This window comes from Lontra canadensis, unplaced genomic scaffold (assembly GCF_010015895.1).
Source record: "Lontra canadensis isolate GAN:19392208 unplaced genomic scaffold, GSC_riverotter_1.0 scaffold8, whole genome shotgun sequence".
Taxonomy (NCBI): domain Eukaryota; kingdom Metazoa; phylum Chordata; class Mammalia; order Carnivora; family Mustelidae; genus Lontra; species Lontra canadensis.
Window position 1 is genome coordinate 33,916,975 of NW_022631002.1, and position 26,558 is coordinate 33,943,532.

Below are 26,558 nucleotides of genomic sequence, written 5' to 3' on the forward strand. Positions count from 1 at the left end.
TAAAAATGGTGAAGATGGCACTGCGTATTTTGCTGGAACTAAAAAGCAAAAGCAAAAGCTAAAGGAAATCATGCCTAAAGAATTACAGAAAACTATGTGAATGATGTCTTAACAAAGAGAAAATCTCAATCAAAAGAGATGGATTATTTAAAAAGAAGCAATTAGCAAATAGAAATCTGAGAGTTGAAAAATACAGTAACAAAAAATTTACTATAGGGGCTAAATGTGAATAGTAATTTCACCTGACAGAAATAAGAATCAATGAGGACAGGTCAATTGAGATTGTCCAGTCTGATGAAAGAAAGAAAAAGGAATGAAAGAAATAAACAGTGCCTCAGAGACCTACTAGACACTATAAAGATTGCCAACATATTCATAATGGCAGTCTGAGAAAAAGAGGAGAAAGAGAAAGGGACATAAAGAATATCTGAAAAAAATAATAACCATTAACTTACCAATTTGATGAAAACCAGTAATTTACACATCTACAAGCCCAACAAAAATAAAGCAGATGCAAAGATTAAAACCTAAACCTATCACAGTCAAACTGTCAAAAGACAAAGACAGGTTCTTTAAAGCAATGAAAGAAAATACTGCCTTCATTAAACACAAGGAATCCTCCAAAAGATTAACAGCTGACTTTGCCTTAGAAACCATGAGGGATGAAAAGCAGTAAATACTGAAAATGCTAAAAGAATACAACTGACAACGAAGAATTCTATATCCAACAAAACTATCCTTCAAAAATGAAGGAGAAATTAACGTATTCCCAGATAAAAACACTGAGAGAATTTATAGCTAGCGGAACATACTACAAAAGAAATACTAAAGGCTAAAGTGAAAGGACACTAAGCTGTAACTACACAAAGAAACAAAGAGCACCAGTTAAAATAATTACACTGGTAAATATAAATGTACAAATGTATTTTTTATAATTCTGACCTTCTCTTGTCGGATTCAAAAGACTTCATAAAGCAATAATTAGAGTTGTTTCTCATTATTCATGATTTCTGCATTCACAAATTCGCTTAAAATTTATTTAGAACTCATAAATGAATACTTCTGGTACTTCTATAGCCATATGTGGACAAAGGAAAACACAGAGCCCAAGATGAATGTTCCCAGCTGAGGTCAAACAAGATGATGCTCTGCCTTCTTGTTATAGTTCTCATACTCTAAACAAGTATCCTTCTTGCAGACTATTTAGTGCCATGTTTTTGCATTTCTGTGCTTTTCATCAGTGATTTTGCTGTATAAAAGACCCCCCAAAGCAGTACTTACTGTAAGTACAAGGCTGTAACAAGCCTTATGGACAAAAATACATGTGTTACATAAGCTTTGTTTAGGTATGAGTTATACTGTGTTGATGGTTATGAGTTCAATGTTAATGAATGAAAATATATATACAATAGGGCAACTTCAAACAGAAATACCAAATAAAACAAGGTTATGTACTGATCAACTGACAAACTGACTGTCAAAGAAGCCTATATTCAATAATTAAATACTAATTCAGTATTTCAATACAAATTCAGTATTTGCTGCAATTTTACAGAACACAACTATGGCAATAATGAGAATCAATTATATATTACTGTGTTGATAGGCTTACAGGGTACAGAGATATATTTTGTATGGCAATAGCTGTATAAAGGAGGACAGAGGAAAGGGGGATTTATTGAAGCTAAGTTTTTATATGTTACTTAGGATGTTTAATTTTATGTGTCCATTTGGAGAGTGTTTCGGGATAAGATCAACATTTAAATCAATGAACTCTCAGAAGACTGCCCTCCACCTTATGGAGGGGCTTCATCTAATAGTTGAAGGTCTGAACAGAACAAAAGACTGGCCTCACTGAGCAAGAGAAAATTCTCCAGCAAACTACCTTTGAACTTCATCTGCCCATCAGTTCTCCTCGGTCTTGAGCCTGCGTACAGTCCACACTACAGATTTTGGAATTCCCAGACTCCATAACTGCGTAAGATGATTCCTTATAATAAATCTCTTCATATGGATATATCTACATATCTATATATGGTTATAGACAATCTATATCTAAATCTTATGTCTATATATCCAATAATAGGCACAACTAGGAAAAGATCAACAGAGAAATAGAAGATTTGAACAATACTATAAATCAATTAAACATAACAAACATCTAGAGAACAATCCCTCCAACAACAGCAGCAGTATACACATTCTTCTCAAGTGCATATAGAACATTCTCGAGGACAGACTATTAGCAAGGCCATTAAACAAACATCTAAATTTCAAAGAAGTGAAATCACATGAAGTACAATCTCTGACCACAATGTGATGAAATCAGAAATGAATAAGGAAAAAAAGCTGGAAATTCACAAAAATATGAAATTAAACCTAAATAATGAAAAGGTCAAAAAGAAATCACAAGGGGAGCTGGAAAATATTTTGAAAGAAATAAAAACAAAAATGTAACTTACTAAAACTTGAGATGCAGCTAAAGTGGTGCTCATTGGAATATTTATAGCTGTAAAAACATATATTAAACAAATTCAAATCAATAACCTAACTTTCCACCTTAAGAAAGCAGGAAAAGAGGGACACCAGGGTGTCTCATACGGCTGGCCTGTCTTCAGCTCAGGTCATGATCCCAAGGTTCTGGGATTGAGCTCCACGTGGGGCTCCCCGCTCAGTGCAGAGCCTGCTTCTCCCTCTCCCTCTGCTATTCCCTCCACTTGTCCTTTCTGGCTCTGTCTACCTCTGTCAAATAAATAAATAAAATCTTAAAAAAAAAATTGTAAAATGAACCCAAAGCAAGCAGAAGGAAGAATAAAATTAGAGAGTAAATAAACAAAACAATAATGGGGGGAGGGAGGAGCCTCCACAGTAGGCTCATTGCAAGTGATAGAGCAGCAATGCACAAAATCAGAACTTTTAGAAGTCTGCTCCATTGAGGGACGTCATTCCAGTGGTCCTTGCTGGGTCAGTGTGATCTCAGAACCCTCAGGGTCACAGAAAGACCAGGGGTGCCCAGTGTAGCAGAGCTCCCAGTTATCGGAGCAGAAGAGCCGACTGCAAAGACAGAGCCAAGGAGTGGGTTCTCAGCTGGGGGTTGCCATGAACCGTGATCCGAGGACCAGCTGGGCAACTACTCTTCAGGCGGGGACCAACCAGGTGGAAGATCCAGGGAGACTCCTTCCTCCCCAGGGAGGAGCGGGCACAGGAGTGCAGCAAAGGAATCTACTGGGTTTGGAAACTTCCAAATTGTCATGTGCCAGAGCTAGAAATGCTGGGTCACAGGCTGGGTGAGCACAGAGTGCAGCAGGAGACCAGGGAAACAGGAGTAATTGACTGCTTTTCCCTGAGGGCTCAGTGAGGAGTGAAGCCCCAAGTTCTCAGCTCCTCTGAGGCCAGAGATTGGGAGGCCGCCATTTTCATTCTCATCTTCCAAAGCTGTACAGAAAGCTTTCAGGGAACAAAAGCTACTGAGAGCAAACCCGAGCAGATTATTTAGCCAGGCCCCTGGCAAGGGTGGTGCAATTTAGCCTTGGGCAAACACATCTGAGAATCATTGCAACAAGCCTCTTCTCCAGAAGAGCAGCAAGAACATCCAGTCAAGACCAAGTTTACCAATCAATGAGAATTGCAAAACTCCAGCACCAGGGAACTACAACACAGAATTCATGGCTTTTCCCCCATGATTCTTTAGTCTTTCCAAGTTAATCTTTTTAATTATCATTTTTCTTAAATTTTTCTTTTCCTTTTCAACCAACATCTTATCAATTCCCTTTTTAAAATCTTTTTAATTTTCATTTTAACAGTTGTATCCTATCACTTCATTGTATTTAAACTTGTTTTTGTATATATATGTTTTTCTTTCATTAAAATTATACAGAAGTTTCTGCTAACAGACCAAAATATACCCTAAAACTAGTGTATGGCTTTCTTCTAATCTCTCCCCTGATCACATTCTCTCCTTTTTTCTTTCCTTGCTTTTTTCAACTAACTTCTTATTTTACCAATTCTTCTTTTAAAATCTTTTTTAAATTTTCATCTTTACAGTCATAGTCCATCCCTTCATTGTATTTACCCTTATTTTTGTATATAACTAGGTTTTTCTTTTTTAAATTTTGGGAGGCAGTTTCTTCTAACAGACCAAAATACATGGGATATCTAGTGTGTGGCTCTGTTCTATTTCCCAGCCTGATATTTTTTTTTTTTTTTCCTTTTCAGGTCTCTTCTGATTTGTTTAATGTATATTTTTCTGGGGTTGTTGTTAACCTTTTAGGATTTTTTTTCTCTCATTCATCTATTCTTCTCTGGACAAAGTGACAAAATGGAAAAACTCACCTCAAAAAAAAGAAAAAGAGGCAGTACCGACTGGCAGGGACCTAATCAATATGCACATTAGTAAGATGTCAGCACTAGCATTCAGAATGATGATTATAAAGATACTAGCTGGCTTAAAAAAAGCATAGAAGATACTAGAGAATCCCTTTCTGGAGAAATAAAAGAACTAAACTCTAACCAAGTCAAAATCAAAAGGGCTATTAATGAGGTATAATTAAAAAATGGGGGCTCTTACTGCTAGAATAAATGAGGCAGAAGAGAAAATTAGTGATACAGAAGGCCAAATGGATAGAGAATAAAGAAGCTGAGAAAAAGAGAGATAAACAACTACTGGATCATGAGGGGAGAATTTGAGAGATAAGTGATACCATAAGATGAAACAATATTAGAATAATTGGGATCCCAGAAGAAAAAGACAGAAGGGCAGAAGGTATATTGGAGCAAATTATAGCAGAGAACTTCCCTAATCTGGGGAAGGGAACAAACATCAAAATCCGTGAGGCGCAGAGAATCTCCCTCAAAATCAATAAAAATAGGTCAGCACCACGTCATCTAATAGTAAAACTTACAAGTCTCAGAGACAAAAGAAAAAATCCTGAAAGCAGTTTGGGACAAGAGATCTGATACCTACAATGATAGAAATATTAGATGGGCAGCAGACCTATCCTCAGAAACCTGGAAGGTCAGAAAGAACTGGCATGATATATTCAGAGCATAAATGAGAAAAATATGCAGTGTCTGCCTTTGGATCAGGTCATGATCCCAGGATCCTGGGATAGAAACTCACATCAGATTTCCTGCTCCATGGAGAGCCTGCCTCTCCCTCTCTCTCTGCCTGCTGCTCTGCCTATTTGTGCTTTCTATCTCTTTGTCAAATAAATAAATAAAATCTTAAAAAAAAAATACTATATCACTGTCATTGAAAATAGAGCAAGAAATAAACAGCTTCCAGGACAAACAAAAACTAAAAGAATTTGAGAACACCAAACTAGCCCTGCAGGAAATTTTGAAAAGGGTCCTCTAAGCAAAGGGAGAGCCTAAAACTAACATGGAGCAGAAAGGAACAGAGACAATATACAATAATAGTCACCTTACAGGCACTAAATTCATATCTTTCAATAGTTACCCTGAATGTAAATGGACTAATTGCCCCAATCAAAAGACACAAGGCATCAGACTGGATAAAAAAACAAGACCCACTGATATGCTGTCTGCAACAGATTCATTACAGACCCAAAGACACCTCCAGCTGAAAGTGAGGGGATGGAAAACCATTTACCATGCTAATGAACATCAAAAGAAAGCTGGAGTGGCAATCCTTAGATCAGATAAATTAGATTTTTAGCCAAGGACTATAATAAGAGATTAGGAAGGACACTCTATCATACTTAAAGGGTCTGTCCAACAAGAAGATCTAACAATTTTAAACATCTATGCCCCTAACATGGGAGCTGCCAATTATATAAACCAATTAATAATAAAATTAAAGAAACACATTGACAATAACACGATAATAGTAAAGGACTTTAACACCCCCCTCACTGAAATGGTCAGATCATCTAAGCAAATGATCAACAAGGAAATAAAGGCTTTAAGTGACACAATCGACCAGATGGACATTACAGATATATTCAGAACATTCCATCCCAAAGTAACAGAATACATATTCTTCTCCAGTGCACATGGAACATTCTCCAGAATAGATCACACGCTGTTTCACAAATCAGGTCACAACTGGTAACAAAAGATTGCAATCACTCCCTGCATATTTTTCAGACCACAATGCTTTGAAACTTGAACTCAATCACAAGAGGAAAGTTGGAAAGAATGCAAACACTTCAAGGCTAAAGAGCATCCTACCAAAGAATGAATGGGTCAACCAGAAAATTAAAGAAGAACTGAAAAAATTCATGGAAATAAATAAAAATGAAAACATAACTGTTCAAAAACTTTGGGACACAGCAAAAGCGGTCTTGAGAGGAAAGTATATAGTGATACAAGCCTTTCTCAAGAAACAAGAAAGGTCTCAAGTACACAACCTAACCCTACACCTAAAGGAGCTGGAGACAGAACAGCAAAGAAAGCCTAAACCCAGCAGGAGAAGAGAAATCATAAAGATCAGAGCAGAAATCAATGAAATAGAAACCAAAGGAATAGCAGAACAGATCAACGAAACTAGGAGTTGGTTCTTTGAAAGACTTATTAATGAGATTGATAAACCCCTGGCCAGACTTATCGAAAAGAAAAGAAAAAGGACCCAACTTAATAAAATCATGAATGAAAGAGAAGAGACCACAACCAACACCAAAGAAATACAAACAATTATAAGAACACATTATGAGCAAGTATACGTCAGCAAATTTGACAATCTGGAAGAAATGGATGCATTCCTAGAGATATAGGATCTACCAAAACTGAACCAGGAAGAAATAGAAAACCTGAACAGACCCATAACCACTAAAGAGATTGAAGCAGTCATCAAAAATCTCCCAAAAAACAAGAGCCCAGGGCCAGACGGCTTCCCAGGGGAATTCTACCAAATATTTAAAGAATTCATACCTATTCTCCAGAAACTGTTCCAAAAAGTAAAAATGGAAGGAAAACTTCCAAACTCATTTTACGAGGCCAGCATTACCTTGATCCCAAAACCAGACAAAAAACCCCATCAAAAAGGAGGATTACAGACCAATATCCTTGGTGAACACGGATGCAAAGATGCTCACCAAAATACTAGCCAACAGGATCCAACAGTACATTAAAAGGATTATTCACCACAACCAAGTGGGATTTACTCCTGGGCTGCAAGGCTGGCTCAACATCCACAAATCAATCAGTGTGATGCAATACATTAATAAAATAAAGAACAAGAACCATATGATACTCTCAATAGATGCAGAAAGAACATCTGACAAAGTACAGCATACTTTCTTGATTAAAACGCTTCACAGTGTAGGAGTAGAGGGTACATACCTTAATACCATCAAAGCCATCTATGAAAAACCCACAGTGAATATCATTCTCAATGGGGAAAGCCTGAGAGCTTTTCTTCTAAGGTCAGGAACACAGCAGGGTTGTCCACTATCACCACTACTATTCAACAAAGTACTAGAAGTCCCAGCCTCGGCAATCAGACAACAATAAAAGGCCTCTGAATCGGCAAAGAAGAAGTCAAACTCTCACTTTCTGCAGATGATATGATATTTTATACGGAAAACCCAAAAGACTCTACTCCAAAACAGCTAGAACTCATAGAGGAATTCAGTAAAGTGTCAGGATATAAAATCAATGCTCAGAAATCAGTTGCATTTCTATATATTAACAGCAAGACAGAAGAAAGAGAAATTAAGGAGTTGGTCCTATCTACAACTGCACCCAAAACCAAAAGATACCTAGGAATAAATCTAACCAAAGAGGCAAAGAATCTGTATTCAGAGAAGTATAGAATACTCATGAAAAAAATTGAGTAAGACATAAAGAAATGGAAAAACATTCCATGCTCATGGATTGGAAGAATAAATATTGTGAAAATGTCTATGCTACCTAGAGCAATCTACACATTTAATGCAATGCCTATCAAAATACCATTAACATTTTTCAAATAAATGGAACAAATAATACTAAAATTTGTATGGAACCAGAAAAGACCCCGAATAGCCAGAGGAATGCTGAAAAAGAAAACCAAAGCTGGTGGCATCACAATGCTGGACTTAAAGCTCTATTACAAAGCTGTAATCATCAAGACAGTATGGTACTTGCACAGAAACAGACATATAGATCAATGGAACAAAACAGAGAGCCCAGAAATGGACCCTCAACTCTATGGTCAACTACACTTCAACAAAGCAGGGAAGAATGTCCAATGGAAAAAAGACAGTCTCTTCAACAAATGGTGTTGTGAAAACTGGACAGCCACATGCAGAAAGAATGAAACTGGACCATTTCCTGACACCACACACAAAAATAGACTCAAAATAGATGAAAGACCTCAGTGTGAGACAGGAATCCTATAGGCCTCTTCAACCTCAGCTGCAGCAACTTCTTAGAAACATCGCCAAAGGCAAGCGAAGTAAGGGCAAAATGAAGTACTGGGACTTCATCAAGATAAAAAAGCTTTTGCACAGTAAGGGAAACAGTCAACAAAACCAAAAGACAAGGGAAAGAATGGGAGAAGATATTTGCAAATGACATATCAGATAAAGGGCTAGTATCCAAAATCTGTAAAGAACTTATCAAACTCAACACCCAAAGAATAAATAATCCAGTCAAGAAATGGGCATAAGACATGAACAGACATTTCTGCAAAGACAACATCCAAATGGCCAACGGACACATGAAAAAGTACACAACATCACTAGGCATTAGGGAAATACAAATCAAAACCACAATGAGATACCACCTCACACCAGTCAGAATGGCTAAAATTACAAGTCAGGAAATGACAGATATCAGAGAGGATGCGGAGAAAAGGGAACCCTCCTACACTCTTGGTGGGAATGCAAAGTAGTGCAGCCATTCTGGAAAACAGTATGGAGGTTCCTCAAAAAGTTGAAAATGAGCTATCCTATGACCCAGCAATTGCACTACTGGGTATTTACCCCAAAGATATATAAATTTAGTGACTGGAAGGGGCACATGCATCCCAATGTTTTGGCAGCAATGTCCACAATAGCAAAACTATGGAAAGAGCCTAGATGTCCATCAACAGATGAATGGATAAAGAATATATGGTATATATGTACAATGGAATAATAGGCAGCCATCAAAAAAATGAAATCTTGCCATTTGCAATGATGTGGATGGAACTAGAAGGTATTATGCTAAGTGAAGTAAGTCCATCAGAGAAAGACAATTATCATATGATCTCACTGATACGAAGTATTTGAGAAACAAGACAGAGGATTATAGGGGAAGGGAGGGAAAAATGAAACAAGATGAAACCAGAGAGGGAGACAAACCATAAGATACTCAATCTCAGGAAACAAACTGAGGGTTACTGGAGTGGAGGGGGCTGGGAGGGATAGGATGGCTGGGTGAAAGGACACTTGGGGAGGGTGTGTGCTATGGTGAGTGCTGTGAATTGTGTAAGACTGATGAACCACAGACCTCTACCCCTGAAACAAATAATACATTATATGTTAATTAAAAAATTTAAAAAGAAAAAAAACTTGGTCCTTTGAAGCGTTCAACAAAACAAAATTGACAAACATTTAGCCATACTGAATAAGGAAAGCAGGAAGGGCATACAAATTACTAAAATCAGGAGTGACTCAGGCAACATTACTATCAACTCTATAGAAATAATAAATATATGAGTATAGTATGAACAACTGTATGCAAAGAAATGCAGTAACCTAAATGAAATGGAAAAATTCCTAGAAAGATTCAAACTATTGAAAGTAATTTCTATCAAGAGGTAATAGAAAATCTGAACAGATCTTGCAATTTCTATTCAACATCATACTGGAGGTGTTAGCCAGGGCAAGTAGGGAAAAAAAAAAAAAAGTATCCAGATGTTAAAACTGGAAAAAAAGTAAACATATCTCTATTTGGATATTACATGATCTTGTACATGGGAAAGACTAAGGAATCCACTAAAAAAACTACTAGAACTAATAAACAAATTCTGAAAGTTTACAGGATACAAGACCAATATACAAAAACCAATTTTATTTCTTTATACAAGTTATGAACAATTCAAAAAAGAAATGGAAAAAAAAATTTCCAGTAGTATAAAAAAGAATAAAACATTTAAGAATAAGTTAACAAAAGGACTGTAAAACTTACATATTCAAAAACCACTTTAAAAAACAAAACAGAGGAGCATAGGGGAAGGGAGGAAAAAATAAAACAAGATGAAATCAAGGAGGGAAACTAATCATAAAAGACTCTCAATCATAGGAAACAAACTGGGGGTTGCTGGAGGGTGGGGTGGGGGTATGGGGTAACTGGGTGATGGGCATTAAGGAGGGCACATGATGTAATGAGCACTGGGTGTTAAATACAACTGATGAATCACTGAATTCTACTTCTGAAATTAATAGTACCCTATATGTTAATTAACTGAATTTAAACAAAAAAATAAAAATGAAAAAACACCACAAAACATTGTTGAAATAAATTAAAGAAGACCTAAATAAACAGAAAGACTCCTATGTTCATGGATAGGAAGAATTACTATTATAACTATAGCAACAGTACTTAAAATGATCTAGATCCCTACCCAAATCCTGCTTGCCTTTTTTTGTAGAAAGTGACAAGCTGATCCTAAAATTCACATAAAAATAGCAAGGTTCCAGAATGGCTAACAATTTTGAAAAAGAATAATCAATCTGGAGGATTCACACTTTCTGATTTCAAAACCTTCTACAAAACTAAAAATTACAGGGTACTGGTGTTAGGACAGAAATACAGATCAATGGAATAGAGCTAGGAGTTCAGAAATAAACCCCTGCATTTACAGTTAATTGAATTTTCAACAATGGTGACAACACCATTCCATATAATAAGAAAAGTCTTTAATAAGTGGTACATGGGACAACTAGATATCCGCAAGCAAAAGAATGAAGTTGGAGCTCTATATCTTATACCTCATATAAACATTAGGTCAAAATGAACTGTAGACCTAAATATAAGAACTAAACTGTAAAACTCTTAGAAGAAAATGTAAGAATAAATTCTCATGACCTTGATGGTTTCTTAGATATAATACCTAAATCACAAATGATACAAGAAAAATACAAATAAATTAGACTTTATCAAAATTAAAAATTTTTGTGCTTTAAAGAACACTATCAAAAAAGTGAAAAGAAAGTGTACAAAACTGATGCAAATATTTGCAAATCATGTACTTGAGAAGGAACTTGTATCGAGAATATGTAAAGAACTTAACAAGAAAAAGACAAATAACCCAGTTAAAGATGGGCAAAGGATTTGAAAATATAGTTCTATACAGAAGATATAAAAATGGCCAATAAACACATGAAAAGATGCTCAATGCTATTAGTAATTAGGGAAGTAAACAAAACCACAATAAAGTATGGCTTTGCACCTACTAAAACAAAAGGATGGTCAAAATAAAAACAAGAGATAGTAACAAGTGTTGATATGGATGTAGAGAAATTACAACTCTCTTACATTGTTAGCGAAATACTAAAATGGTGTAGCCAACTTTGGAAAATAGTTTGTAAGTTTCTCAAAATGTTAAATACAGAATTTCCATACGATCCAGAAAATCCACTCCTGGAGAACTGAAAACACAAGAGAACTGAAAACCTATGCCTATGCACGAACTTGTAGATGAATGATTATAGAAGCATTATACATAATAACCAAAGGTGGGAACAATCCAGCCGTCCATCAGCTGCTGAATATGTAACAAATGTGCCACACAAATACAAGAGGTTAATAAAAGGGAAAGCAGAGGGAGGGAAGGTAAGAAATTAGTGGATGCCAGGTGCTTTTGGGAGGGGGGATGGTTATTAATGGGTTTTAATTAATGGGTACATGAACGATGAATATATTAAAAAAAAACCACAGAATTGTATACTTATTTAAAAGGGTGAATCTTATGGTATGTGAATTATGTCTCAATAAATCTGTTATTAAGAAAAAAAGGTGGCAAACACATTTACAAAAGAGAATACAAAAAGAAGGTGATACTACTGCATACCTATTAATATAGACAAAATCCAAAACACCGCATACACCAAATGTTGGTGAGGGTGTGAAGCAACAGAAACTGTCATTCACTGCTGGTGGGAATGCAAGTGGTATAGCCACTCTGGAAGACAGTTTGATAGAAACTATCAAAATTATACATGCTCTTGTGGTCCAGCAATTGTACTCCCTGGTATTTACCCAAATGAGCTGAAAACTTATGTCCACACAAACACCTGCACAAAAATGTTTATAGTGGCTTTATTCATAATTGACAAAACCCAGAAGTAACTAAGCTGTCCTTCAATACATAAATGGATAAACAAACCATGGTACATCTGTACAATGGAATGTTATTCAGTGATAAGAAATGAACTACTAAGCCACACACACACAAAATAGGAAAAATTTTAAATGCATATTACTAAGTCAAAAAACTACAGCCTGTAGAATTCTAACTACATAACATTCTGGAAAAGGCAAAACTATGGAGACAATAAGAAGAGCAGTGATTGCCAGGGGTTTGGGGAGGGGTAGGGAGCAATGACTAGGTGGAGCATATGGCATTTTTAGGGCAATGAAACTATTCTGTATCATCCTGTAATAGTAGATACATATCATTATACATTTATCAAAACCCACAGAATGTACAACACAAAGTGAACCTGATATAAGCTATGAACTCCAGTTTAAACAACATATTACTACTGGTTCATTAACTGTGACAAATGTACCACACTAGTGCAACATGTTAATAAAAGGGAAAACTGGGGGAAGGAGGGTAAGAAGTTGCATGGGACTCTTGGTACTTTTCACTCAATTGTGCTGGAAACCTAAAACTACTAAAAATAAAAAGGGGGGTGAAGGGTGGCGGGTAGGGAAGGCTGTTAATTTAAAAAAGGAAATAATATAAAAGTTGAAAATGGGTTTTGATAAAGAGAATGTAAAAAAATGAAATCACTTAAAGTAACCAGGTAGTGAGATGACAATGTGGTAGATTACCATGCATTACTTCATTCTGATTTAATAAAGGGAGGGACAATATATCCTATTTCATGTATGATATTGATTATCAGAGCAATTGAGATGTGTGATTTTTAACTTACAAGTATCACAAGTAGTATAAAACACAGGAGATATAGCCTTCTGACCTAACAAACTATCCACACAGTTAATGACACAATTCAAAGGAACTAGGACTCCTCGAAAAGGGGGACAGAAAATAGCTAAACAGTAAGATGACAAAGGGCCCAACACAAGTTAGACAATAATTCAAAAAAGCCTACTGAATATTAAAGACTTTCAGGTGGTATCAAAAAGTATTCTTAAGGTTGATTATATAAAATACTAATACAACACCTACCTTTTCAGCAAGCCACCCACTCCTATTTATCAAAGAAAAACAGAAATACAGGTCCATACAAGACTTGTACATGATTATTCACAGTAGCTTTATTTGTAATAGCCAAACCCTTGAAAAATCCAAATTTTGACCAAAATGTTAATTGATACTCTAGTTGTTTTTCTCTTGTTGTTTTCAGTTTTCTCTTTTATCTTTTAGGATTTTTATTACCTTACCTACCTAAGGCTTTCTCTGTGCTTATCCTACATGGGAATTCACTGAGCTCCACAAATGTGTGGATTTATGTTTTTCATCAAAATTTGGTAAGTTTTCATCCATTATTCCCTAAAAAATTTTTTCTGCTCCTATCTCCCTGTCCTTTTCAATTACGCACAGATTGTTTTGCTTAACAGTACCTTATATTTCCCTATTCATTTTAGTCATTTTGCTTTTCTGTTCTTCAGACTGCATAATCTCTATCAGCTGATCTTCATGTTCGCCGATTGTTCTGCCAGTTCTAATTTGCCGACGCCCTATAGTGAATTTTTTGTTTCACATGGAGCTTCCGTTTAATACCTTGATTAAAATTATGGTTTCATGTTTCACACACAAATCAAAATTAATCAAACTGTAAATTTTAAATATACCCACTTTCTATATGTAATTATACCTCACTACTTTTAAAAAAGTAAATAAAATATATTTAAATCATAATTTTTAAATAGGGTCTGTTTTGATTTAATTGGTAGCAATCAGTTTACATCTCACTCTGAATGCCTATTTCTACTTGTAGCTTAAATTGCCCAAAGCTGATCATACATTTTGTAGAACAAAGTTTTTCACTTATGGCTGGCAAAAGAGAATCATCAGTATAAAAGAGAGTCCTCTACATTTTATAAATATTGCCTATTTTTCATATAAAAATAAGAAAATATAATCTATTAAATACTGATAATTATTCCCCCAAATGAACAGGATATTTTGTAAAGTGCTCGTTCCTGAACACCTGGGATATTAAGACTAAACCTAACTCATCATTAGTTCTTAATTTATTAGTCAAATAACTATTTCTCAACAATTTACTGTCTCTACTTCTCTCACTTGTTTTTTTCCTTTCCTTTTCTTTTTTTACTACTGAATCTAGTGGTGGGTCCTTGCCAAGACACACAGCCAGGATCTGGGCCACAGGTTTGTCTAATGATCCTCTCACAGAGCATCCCTGAGGATGGCAGGAGAGGAAAAGAAAGTCATGAAGATTATCTAGTCCCAAATTCATAACAATAATTCCCCCAGCCCACTCCAAAATTAATTTTCATGTAAATTTAGCCACACAATCTAATCACTACCAAACTCTAATAATGGGAGCGCTAAATAAGGTAGAAATGAGAAACAGCAATTTTGATTGAGAATACAGATAGCTAAGGGCTGGAGGGCAGTGGACGGTCAGGTGGCAGCTTGTGCATGTGTGTGCTAGGGAGAAGTAGGTAGGTAACAGGGAAAGAAAACAAAATATGGGAACAGGGCATAGAAAGAAAAGTGGTAACAAAGACATAAAGACATTTTTGTATGCCTTGCAAGTATGTCCTGGGCACTGGTGACAGGGTTTGCCAGAACTGAAAAGCAATGATTAGCAGGTCCTAGTTTCCCTAATGTAGCTTAGTTTGATCATTCAATTGCAGTATTCCCCTTAATTAGAGATAGTAGAGAAGAAATGAAAGGGGAAAATGTGTTTTCACTTACACCTCTCTCTTAACATCAGTATTTAAGGCATTTTTTTTACTCTGCTGGTTCTTAGAATTTATATTGTAAATACAGACTATGAGCAGATAAAAAATTAAGGTAATATCCAGAACCTTAAATTTTTCATTAATAAAATGATGGAGCTGGATTAGATGATTCCCAAATCCCTCTCCTTTGACATTCTTTGACAATAGTTGTAGAGCTTAGATGCTATGTCTGTTGTATCCAACTGGTAAATACACACAACTGGATCTAATTACTAAAAGGATCTAATTCTAATTAAATAAGAACTTCAGTTAAAGAGAGTTTACTATGTCTAGATTAGTGACTTTGTATTTTGGGGACACCATATTATTCGGAACTGTAAATACTGCTTATATAGGAAATTGGTAAAGTATGCATTTTGTTAGCCCATTCACACAAACATGTATTTCAGAAATGCTCTTATGTTTTTAACAAAGTCTGAATCCTGCATCAATTATAAATATGACTGCATCTACCTGATAAAAATTCTGTAATTTTCTTAAGTTTAATAATTATATAAAAAGACTTTCCTTGTATCTGACATTTTACTCTTCAACAACAGACTTATTAGCCAAGTTCTACTGTCTATCAACACTTCTTTTATCAATCAGCTGAATCTGTTTTTATATTCTTCCAATAAATTTTCAAAAGAGGCTCTCTAAATTTGAGTAAATAGTCCTTTGTTGAGAACAGTAACTGGAAATAGGCATCTCCTTCGTGAATAAATATGGAGGTAAGGAGATTCTATAGACAGAACAAGTATATTCTTTAGTTTACTTTGAGGAACCACTCTATACTTACTATTACATTCTTTATATCTAATATATATTGTTCTAATATAAATCAGCTGTAAAATAATCTTACATAAGTGATTTTATAAATGATATCTAAAATTCCTTACATTAAAAAGTAGGCTTTCTATGTGGAAAAATAAAAAGGCATATTCTTGGATATTCCAGACTCTCTATGATATTCTACTTTAAATATAAGGTGTTGAGTAATTTTTTCTTTTTTTCATTTAGGTGGGTCTAAAAGTGATAGAAACAGCAAGTTGTTTTCAAAAAGGACACAGAAGAAATGTCAGTGGATATTAAATTAAAATAACATCTATAGAGTATCTACAGTTTACAGAGCACTTTTACATAAATATCATTTCATTGTTTCAACAACCCATAAAGTATTAGAGATTTTTTATCCAGGACTGGGGCAGGTGGGAGGGAGAAGCAAGTCAGGTATCAAGACACTCATTTCTTCTGTATATGTATTTTGCTTTACTCTCTAGAACCCTAGGCTATAAGGAACTGATGCTACTTACAACTAAACTACAGTGGTATGTGGCCCTAGGTAGCATTTACTTTGAGGCATCATTTTGAGGCTTTAATACTTTTATTTGGAATATTAATAAGTCAATTGCCAAAGAAAAGTGAATACCAGCTTCTATCAGACAAGAAAATATCCCTATGCCAGCTGCTTGTTATCAGAGATCAACTCAACTCAACAAATGTTACTGCATCCCGACATAGCACTAGGAGAAGACCTAAAATATACTGTGTAACAAACAGAGGAATTCATCATCTCCTACTACTGGTCAAGTTGTCTCTGGCAGATTTGTTTCAGTGTGTTGCTGAAACTGTATGTTTCTCCACAGTATATTGAGAAACTGAAGTGTCAGGGATTATTCTCAAATTCTTTTCAACAGGGTAACTCTAACTGCCTAATGAGAGAATCTGTCAGATCATCTGAAAAATGCCCCAATGTAAATTAAACTGAAAGTCTAAAGTTGTCATCTATAAAACCACTGAACTCTTCAATAATGTTCACTATTTTATTGTCCGTAGTACTGATGAGTGAACCAGTTACTGAGTCAGAACTGTCTTACAAAAAAAACAGGCACAACCAAATGAAGCTCTAATCTCCAAGTTCTGTGGCTTTTAAGTACGGCAACTATACTTTTTATTGTCCAAACAGGACCCACTTCTGAGGCTACAAGACAGCACAAATGATAATTACGAATAAAATGGGATTGTCCCAGGCAAACCAAAATGTGTAGTCTCCCTGCTTACAAACACATGTCCCAGGGTCATTCTGTTCTAAGATTACAAAAACAGAAAAGGAAAGAGGAAGTCAGAGAGAACTCAAAGCAAGGAAATAAACAAGAAAAAAAAAAAAAACTTTCACAAAGCAAGTTTTCCCTTAATTTCCTTTAATTTTAACAAATCACTCTGAATATTAATATTTCATTTAAACCACGGTAAGAGTTGGGGTGGGTGCAGAGGTCATAAAATGAGGGCTAGTTAAAGTAAGTTTATGAAGCCGTCAGGTCCCAGATCCCTTCCCCCATCCCAGGAAAATACTGGAGGCTTATTTTCCTAAGAACATAAAATAAAATAGTCATTCCCTGCCCAAGTGACCCTCAGCACAGTTGAGTTGTACTCTACTGAAAACAACAGTTCACGTGAATGCATACATCTGGGATGCTGAATGCAGTTGACAGGGCACTTCTTCCCCTTCTCTCCCCTTGCTTAGTTCCCAGGAAGGCGGCAGCCCAGCCTTCCTTCTAAAGGCAAGGGACTTAAGGAGTCCTCTCTGAGAAATTTGACAAGTCTCAAAAGACCTGAAGTTACTGATGTAAGAGGTTCCTCAAATAGCCCAGTCAACCATACCGTGAAACTCTGTCAATAAACCCTCTTCCTGATGCACAGAGCTGCCAATCAGCATTTCTGTTCCTCACCATTAAATACGAACAAACAAAAATTACCAGATACCTAACAGACCACTTTAATATAAAAGAGGAAAAATATATAACAAATATAGTTAAAGCAGCTTAAAGAAAAGGAAAAAAACCTATTAGTATCTTTCTCATAAAAATGACATATTACATTTATGTAACAAGAGCAAGATAGCATAAAAGAACAAGGAGTTCTTTTTATGAAAGGGAAATTAAGAGAAATTAAGTTCTTTGAAAAAATAAACTCACAGAGGATTAATAGAGCTAAGGAAGCCTTCATAGAAACCAGAGCAAAAAAAAAAAGAAAAGATGAGTAATAAAAAAAAGATAAGAAAATCAAAGATCTCACATCCAATAGGAGTTCCCAAAAAATGAAGAAAAAAATCATCATTAAAATTCAAGAATATCCAGAGCAGATTCTGAAAGTTTTCGAAGAATAAAAAAAGTCACAAAAGAGAGGACCTGAAGGCCTCAATCTAATCAACAACATCACAGGAAACTGGAAAACAATGGAGCAATGTCTTCAATGTCTTCAGTTTGAATATTAATATTTTACATAAACCACAGTAAGAGTTGGGTGGGGCAGAGGTAGTAAAATGAGGACTGGTTAAAGTAGGTTTATGAAGGAAAATTATGTCCAAACAGAATGCGAATTACCAATCAAGTACCAGGGAAACATAAAGACATTTTCAGATATGCAAACTCTGAACCACCCATGCAAGCTTTCTCAGGAAGCTACTGGCAGATCAACACCAAGAAAATAAGAGAATGAGAACGAGAAAGACATGGAATGCAGGAAATAGGAAATTTAACATGGTGGGAGGTGAAGGGAGATCCTAGCAAGACAGCTAGGCACCAGATGTGGACAACTAACTCAGGCTGAAGGTGTGAAGGAAATCAAGCTAATGAATCCAAGTTTTTTATCTTTTTATAAGATTTTATTTATTTTATTTATTTGAGAGAGGGTGTACACATGGGAGCAGTGGGGAGGGGCAGAGGGAGGAGAGAGAAACTCAAGCAGACTCTGCACTGAGCATGGAGCCTGATGCAGGTCTTGATTTCATCCCCCTGACATCATGACCTGAGCTGAAATCAAGAGCTGGACACTTAACCAACTGTGCCACCCAGGTGCCCCACAGTGTCTACAAGTCTTGAAAGGAGACTTAGACAACTACTGGAAGTAAGCAGAAGAAACAAGGCAACTATTAGCTCTATAAAGATTTTTTTTTTAAGTTTACAAAACAAAAGGAGGACAGGAAAAGAAAAGTGATTATAGTTTATCACATGGCTCAGCCATGAAAAGCACTTACATACTTAAAATAATTTAGGTATTTGACAATGACTTAACAAAATCAATTTAGACTGGGAGACTTGGGGGGGGGTATAAAAAAACAACATAGTGGGGGTGGACGGAAGAAAACAAGTGAAATCCTCATCTCTTATAGAGAAGAATCAACAGATGATGCCAGAAATTGTATAATCAAGAAGCAGCAATAAACTCATGTTATTTTGAGAGGACAGCTGAGTGAACTAAAAGTTAAAGAGCTTAACATGTAGAAGCAGACATGGGGGACCCCAGGGAGAAGATGACTCGCTTCCTGTTTTTTTTGTAATAACCTTATAGAACTACTGTTGTCTAAACAAAAAGCATGTATAAAATTTAAAGTATTTGATAAAAACAAAAAAGAAAAAGAAAAAAGAAATGAGGGGATTATTAGAGAAAGAAGAAATCTCTAAGACATTTTAACTTAAATATTAATTTGCTTCAGATTTTAGTCTGTATCATACTTTTTCCCATGATTAAACCCACACCAATATATATGCTACTGACTACAATAATCTGCTCCCATCCATACTCTTCAGGTGTGATCAAAGACAGGGAAGTTTCTAAATCTTACCTCAAGCAGAGCTGCTGCAGGATCACCCTGCAGACTTTTTCCTAGTTTGTCAACCTCATCTAACAGGAACACTGGATTGTTAACTCCAACAGTCTTCAAGCCATTGATTATACGACCAGGCATACTGCCTACATAGGTGCGCCTACAGAAAGCAAGCAAGCAAGTTAACAAGATGTCAGGGGGCAAGAGTGGTATCACTTAGAAATCAAAATTTAGGACTGGGAAAAAGTCATTTAGTTATCACAATAATATAGCAAAGAGGTACTATATATTTAAAAAGCTCTATGATACAACCAAGAGTTACCAGATCCAATTTTTATTTTCTATTTAATTTTGGCTGTAAGTTTCCCATAATATTTAAACAATCTAGTTTTTGCCATTTAGTGAAATTGTGAAACATTATACTTAAATAATTATAACTCTTACTTCTCAGGATTCCAAATGTCCAAAGAAGCCTAATATATTTAATTCTCATGCTTTTCACAGTTTCTCAGAGTACCCTCCCCCCAAAACAAGCATCTTTTTACACATTGGAATGGTTGTCCCAGGGCAGGTTAAAACATCATCATCATCATTTCCTTTAAGAAGGAAATCAGAACTGTTTCAAAGGGCCATTCAAAATGCACACTCCCCTCCCCCCAAAAAATCCAAATTCTTTTATTTATTTATTTCAAGATCTTATTTATTTGACAGAAAGAGACATAGCAAGAGGGAACACAAGCAGGGAGTGAGAGAGGGAGAAGCAAGTTTCCCACAGAGCAGGGAGCCTGATGTGGGACTTGATCCTAGGACCCTGGGATCACAACCTGAGCCAAAGGCAGACGCTCAATGACTGAGTCACCCAGGTACCCCAAAATTATTTTATTTTAGAGGCAATAGATTGTTATTACTTATAGTAAGATCTGGGGTCAAAAGTATGTATATAAAAATTCCATTAATTCTGGCCTTTTGAATAAAACTGTGTTCATCCCACGTATATGAACTAGTATAACCAAGTTCAGCCAGATATTTTGTTGTGCATTAAAATGTATGAGGCTCCTTTATCATATCTGAATAAGAATTATCTACATAATTTTAACAGATCTAGAGGGTGGCATAAATAAAAACAAATGTGTTTGTCAAATTGAAAATGACTTTTTTTTTTAAACAAAGCCAGCAAAACTTTAAGCAGCAATTTACTAATTTTAATTACAACCTTACTGCCTAAGCCATGTGTAAAGCAGATGCTGTTTGTGAAAAGACATAAAAGCCCGTCTGCCTAGAAGAAACTGATCAAATGGGGTGTTACAGCAGCAGCTTTCTTAGGATAGGCACAAAGCCGATCCAAGAGCAGGCCTCAGTTTCACCACATGACTGTGTAAAGTAGGACAGAGTAAATAGAGCCACCTTTGAAAAGACAAGAAAGCCTTACAAATATCGTGGGAATGCCTTACATCCAGAGAGTGTGACCAAGGCACTGGAACCAAATACAATAAATACTGTGATATTACAATAAGGAGTCAGCACATTCAAGATTTCAGAATGGAATACAAGGATGAGACTCAAAATTAATAAAAGTCTCTCAAATTATTTTTCTAGAGAACATACAGTATTTCTGTGAGTAAGTAGGGAAGGGAAATTAAAAACACAAAACAAAACACTGCAAGGCCTCTAAGGGTCATTTCTTACTGCATCAACTTCTCTCTTTTCCTTACTGTTTCTGACAGGTAGATTTCAAAAACAGGTAATGACAATTCTAGACCTAAAGTCATGGAGAGAAAATAATATTCTAGGTAGATGTCCTTTCTAAAGAAGCAGAAATCTAGATCCTAGTCTATATACAAGCAATTCCTCTAAACCTTTCATTGCTTCCCCGAGCTTAGTGAATAAATCCAAACTCCTGTGAATTCAAAGCCCTTCACAATGCAGTCTGCACCGCCCCACCCCCGCCCCGCAGCCTTCCTAACCTGCTGTCCCCTCCGCTCTTGCCCTATCTACAATCACAATCCTATTATGCCCCTTGTGCTTTTTTAACCTCTGTTAATATGGTACCTTCCTGCCCTTAATACTTTCCCTGCCTATGTAGATCCAACTTCTGACCAACTCTCACAATGTGATCTTCCCCAAAATGCAATGTCTATAGCATTTACTGGCCCTGCAATTTATCTGATGCAGCTACAACTTAGTTTTTATTTATGGGTACCAAGTATATAGCCTTTTCTAAAGAGCCAGTGAGCACTCTGATGATAGAGAGTGTCTTATTACATAGTAGATCCTGGATATAGAACTGTCAGACTGTTCTCCAAACAGAAGCGTGTTTTCCCAATTTATTTAAGGACAACAGATCAACCATGCCAGCACCCGAAGTATTTTTCTTTCACCACTGTGAAGGCCAAACAAGCCTTTGAATACTGCTTTGAACAAACTACTTAAGTCTCAGTTTCTCTATCTGTAAAATGGATGTAATAAAAGCGTATTCAGCCTCATGAAATATACAATTACAATAAACAATAGGTAAAGGACACAGCACAGTGCCTGGCACACAGTAAGCTTTCAAAAGATGTTCACTGACTTTAATGTCTTTCCAGAGCATCAAGCACGCTCAATGCCCTGAGTGTTCTTCAATCACAGGTGACATTCCCCAAATGTGTACCACTAGTCTAGAGGTCAAAGAAGAGAACCATTAAATAGAGCCAAAAGCTGTGGAAAATAAATATAATGTGCTATCTTTGGCCAGGAGGTATGGTAGCAGGCAATCCACTGACTAAAGAAACAGAATAAATCTTTGGAATAGGAATCAGGTGGTTAAAAATGTAGTAATACACAAAATAAAAATGTTCTCTTTCAATATCACCCAAAATAACCGCTTTTAAAAAATAAATTAGCATATCAAAAATATCCTCCTGAGAAACTACATAGGTAGAAAATTAATGAAATTAATACTCTTACAAACTACAACTTTTTTGAGGGCAAAAAAAAAATTTTCCATGTCCTTTTATCGTGTCCTTCCTCATAATATAACATCTAGAAAGCAGCACAGCACAATACAGGGAAGTCTTCAAAGAATGTATTTCTTCAATTACTTACTATTCAGCCCATATACATGATTACCTAGAAGTTTTTCTTAAAACAGAAGTACACAAGTTAATTTAAAAACTATATGAATTTCTATTTTTCTTGTAACTGGTACAGGTAGTCCATAGGTTTATCAGGACTATTCAACTAGTGTATAACATAAACAAAACTGTAAGTGTCTACATGGCTCAAAATGTTAAGTTACAAGATCACCATTTTTCATTTTCCAAAATACAGTCTGGTCTATGCTTCAAAAAACAACCACAGACAACTACAGTACCATGTATTTACATCTCCATGGTAATCGACGACTTTATTACTCTGTCTGGGTATCTTCAAATCCAATGTAAGGATTTGAAGGTCAGCCTGTCACTGTAACTGACATCTCAGTATCAGGAACAATTATGTATTTATTCATCTCTCTCCCAATGTTTAAAGAAGGGGGGAAAACGGGCATTTCACCATCACCTTTTCATGCCTGCTCAATTAAGGAGCTTTCATGGGCTACAGTGCAAACTACTGAAGTGATACTTAGGAATAATCTGTAATATAAAAATGTATGTTATACGGTTAAGTGGAAAGAGGATTACAGTTGCTTAAAGAAAAGGGTAAAAGCTGCCCAGTGAAAAGTCTGGCAGGAAATAAAATGTTAATAGTGATTATCTTTGTGTATGGTAGAAAACATGAGAGGTTTTTTTTTCCTTTTTAAAAAACTTCCAAATTTTCAAAAAAAAAAATTCCAAATTTTCTATCAAGGGTGTATACATCTCTCTTCAACTGGGAAAAGTAATAAGACTTAAAAGAGATCCTAATGATCTCAAAAGAAAAACAGTCTTTAAGGAACTAAAAATAGTCCTTAATATGGCATGCCTAAACAAATCAAATTGTTATAGCAGCCATTCCTAAATCTTTTTATGTACTCATTTGCACAGATGCACTCATTTAAAGGACCAAAGACCTCCAAAATATAAATATGTTTTAATCTTACTTGAATTCACAAAGCACTCAGAGAGAACTTACCATGTTTGGCACTCTGCTGTGAACATGGAGTGATACAAAGGACAATAAGACAAGCTAAAAACCCTACTCTACAGAGTTCATACTTTTCCCGTATTTATAGTTTACCTCTACAGTAATGTACTATGAATGCCAGAGGCCTATATTATTTAATCATCAAAAGAAAACAATAGACAATAACTGGTCAGTTGAGAGAAGAGTAAGATCATAACTGACTGCACATATGTTAATGGAGAAAGCCTTGAATTGGGGCCTAAAAATGAAACTAAACTTTAAAGAGGCAAAGAAGAGCTATATGCAAATACAGGTTATAAGGAGGATAGTGAGTAAACTATAACATGTCTGGCATACTATGCTAAAAATATATTAAAAGCTTGCTACTTTGCTTATTTTCCCTTTGTGGAAACTAATAATGAAAGAGCTAATTTATTTAAAACATCACCATTTCAGGTTCATGAAGATGTATCATGGAAAGCAAAAGTTCATTTTTCTTCTCACCTTGTTTGAGCCAAAGATTCCTTGCAATGGTACCATTTTATTATCTGAACAAAGAGCTGGCAAATCACTTCCAAAGGGTTACTATCAACAATAACTTGAGATATATCATAGTAATAAGTATATTTCATTAAGAAACAACTAACGAAAAACTATTACAGAAACGTGATTTCATAAAACTTATCCTAAAAGAAGTTCTATTTAATTGCTATGAACTGATTTAAATTCTTTAAATATTTAAATATAAAAATGTTAAGCTGTAAAAAAAAAAAACTGTAGGAACAGAGATTCTGTGGCTTTTATGAAAGTGAACAGAAAAACCCCAGTGGAGGCAAACCCAAATGAGAAACGTTGAGAAGACTGTAAAGCTGTACTAGTTAATATGGAGCATCAACATGACCCTCCTTCCTTTAAGCCACTCAAAATAATATAAACAAAAACAATGAGCCAATGTAAAGTCAGATTATGATTTTCCAAGTTTAAGATTTAAATGTAAACCAAATCTTTCTTCTGCTTCCCCACCTCCCATTTCATTATCATTGAACTCTAAAACATACATATTTGTTTTTAAAATCAATTCCTAGGGGCACCTGGGTGGCTCAGTGGGTTAAAGCCTCTGCCTTCGGCTCAGGTCACAATCCCAGGGTCCTGGGATCGAGCCCCGCATCTGGGGCCCTCTGCTCCGCAGGGAGCCTGCTTCATCCTCTCTCTCTGCCTGCCTCTCTGCCTACTTGTGATTTCTCTCTGTCAAATAAATAAAATATATATTTTTTTAATTAAATGAAATTAAATTAAAATTAATTCCTAATAGCACCTTCCTTCATATAAACAGGTATTTCTAGCAAAAGGCTGGAGTTCTGAGCATGGGAAAATAGGAAAAGTGAGTGACAAAATCAAGAGAATAAGCAAGGAAGATAATATAAAGCAGCTCTGTTTTTCCCTGGCTATTTTAAGACTGCAGAACAGTGGTGTCCACTCAGAGGCTGAGGAAAAACAAAACTTTGCATGAACTCTAATTGTGAGCATGTGACCAGTACTTAAATGCCAAGACCTGGGTGTTTCCAAAATGCTTCAATTGTCACATGGAACCACTTGTTCTCACACACTCCACCCCATGATTGTGCTATAAGCTAATGTTCTTCCTCCCCTTCTATTAACCTCCAACTCACAAGCTCTGACGTAAGTCCATACTCTGTTCTCAACCTCTGCTCTCCTGAATGGCCACACCCCACTCTCTACCTGCTTCCAAACAGGTTTTCAAATAAAAATTTTCTCCAGGCTTTGATGCCTTGGGAGGATTGGTGGGTAGGAAGCCCCCAGTTGTACGAGGGCAGGCTGCTGTAGTGTTTAATGAAACACCTAGTACAGTGACAGTGAGGGAGTACTTCCCAGCAGGCACAGAATGATTCAGACTAATCCATACACCCTTTATCTGGCAATAATCACAGCCTCTATGCATGCCACACATTCCTAAAAAGCTTATATTTACACAAATTTTTTAGGCAAATACACAGCCTCATTTTACAAAAGACTCACAACAAATTCAATTTTCTTAATGATACTCACACATGTGGAAGTATACTCACTTGAACAGATTTTATGTCTAACAGTGTAAGTAAAAACTTAAAACAAAGCTCTGCTTGAAACCAACAATGTTCTTAAGCGGTGAGGACTATGATATTACACATTGCCCACCAACAGTCATCACATAAATACATTTTTCCACAATTTTGTCACATAAATTAAATAATAATGCTAAGAACAGAATGTTTTAGGTACTATTTAAAAATCAGATTGAATTCATTGAAGCTTTTAAATGTAAACTTGCTTTCCTGAGAATTTAAAATTAATAATTAAAGCTAATTTTTATCAAATGCTTACTTTTATGTGTTGGGCACTGAATAAGTGCTTTCCAAGTCTTACTGAATAAATAATAAACAATGTGGCAAAAAAGAGGACAGATTACCTACATGTCATGTGCTCATGATATTAATTTCATGACAATAATTCCACAAATTCCCTAACTTCCATTAAACACTTACACAATACTATGCTACAGATATCAAAAGAAAGAAGTGAACTAAAACAACTCTGAATGCATGAATCAAGTCACTTGAATGGGAAACATCTCCCAAAAGCTCTTGAGCTAAAATAAAGATTCAGGCTCTAGATCCAGTTTCTCCCAGATTGGTATAAGGTGCCAATTTCTTTATAAAAGCAAAGGACAGCCTCTAGTGGCACATATGAGAATAAGCAGGTCTAGGTGACAAAA

General features: G+C 35.7%; 1 protein-coding gene across 1 annotated transcript in view; it reads right to left on the reverse strand.

The window, feature by feature from the left end:
- LONP2 (lon peptidase 2, peroxisomal) overlaps window positions 1-26,558 on the reverse strand; it is a 115,722-nt gene that overhangs the window by 55,356 nt on the left and 33,808 nt on the right. Inside the window, exon 8 of the mRNA XM_032854544.1 lies at window positions 19,721-19,862. Within this exon, the coding sequence (XP_032710435.1) occupies window positions 19,721-19,862 (142 nt within the window). The remainder of the gene's footprint in view (window positions 1-19,720; window positions 19,863-26,558) is intronic.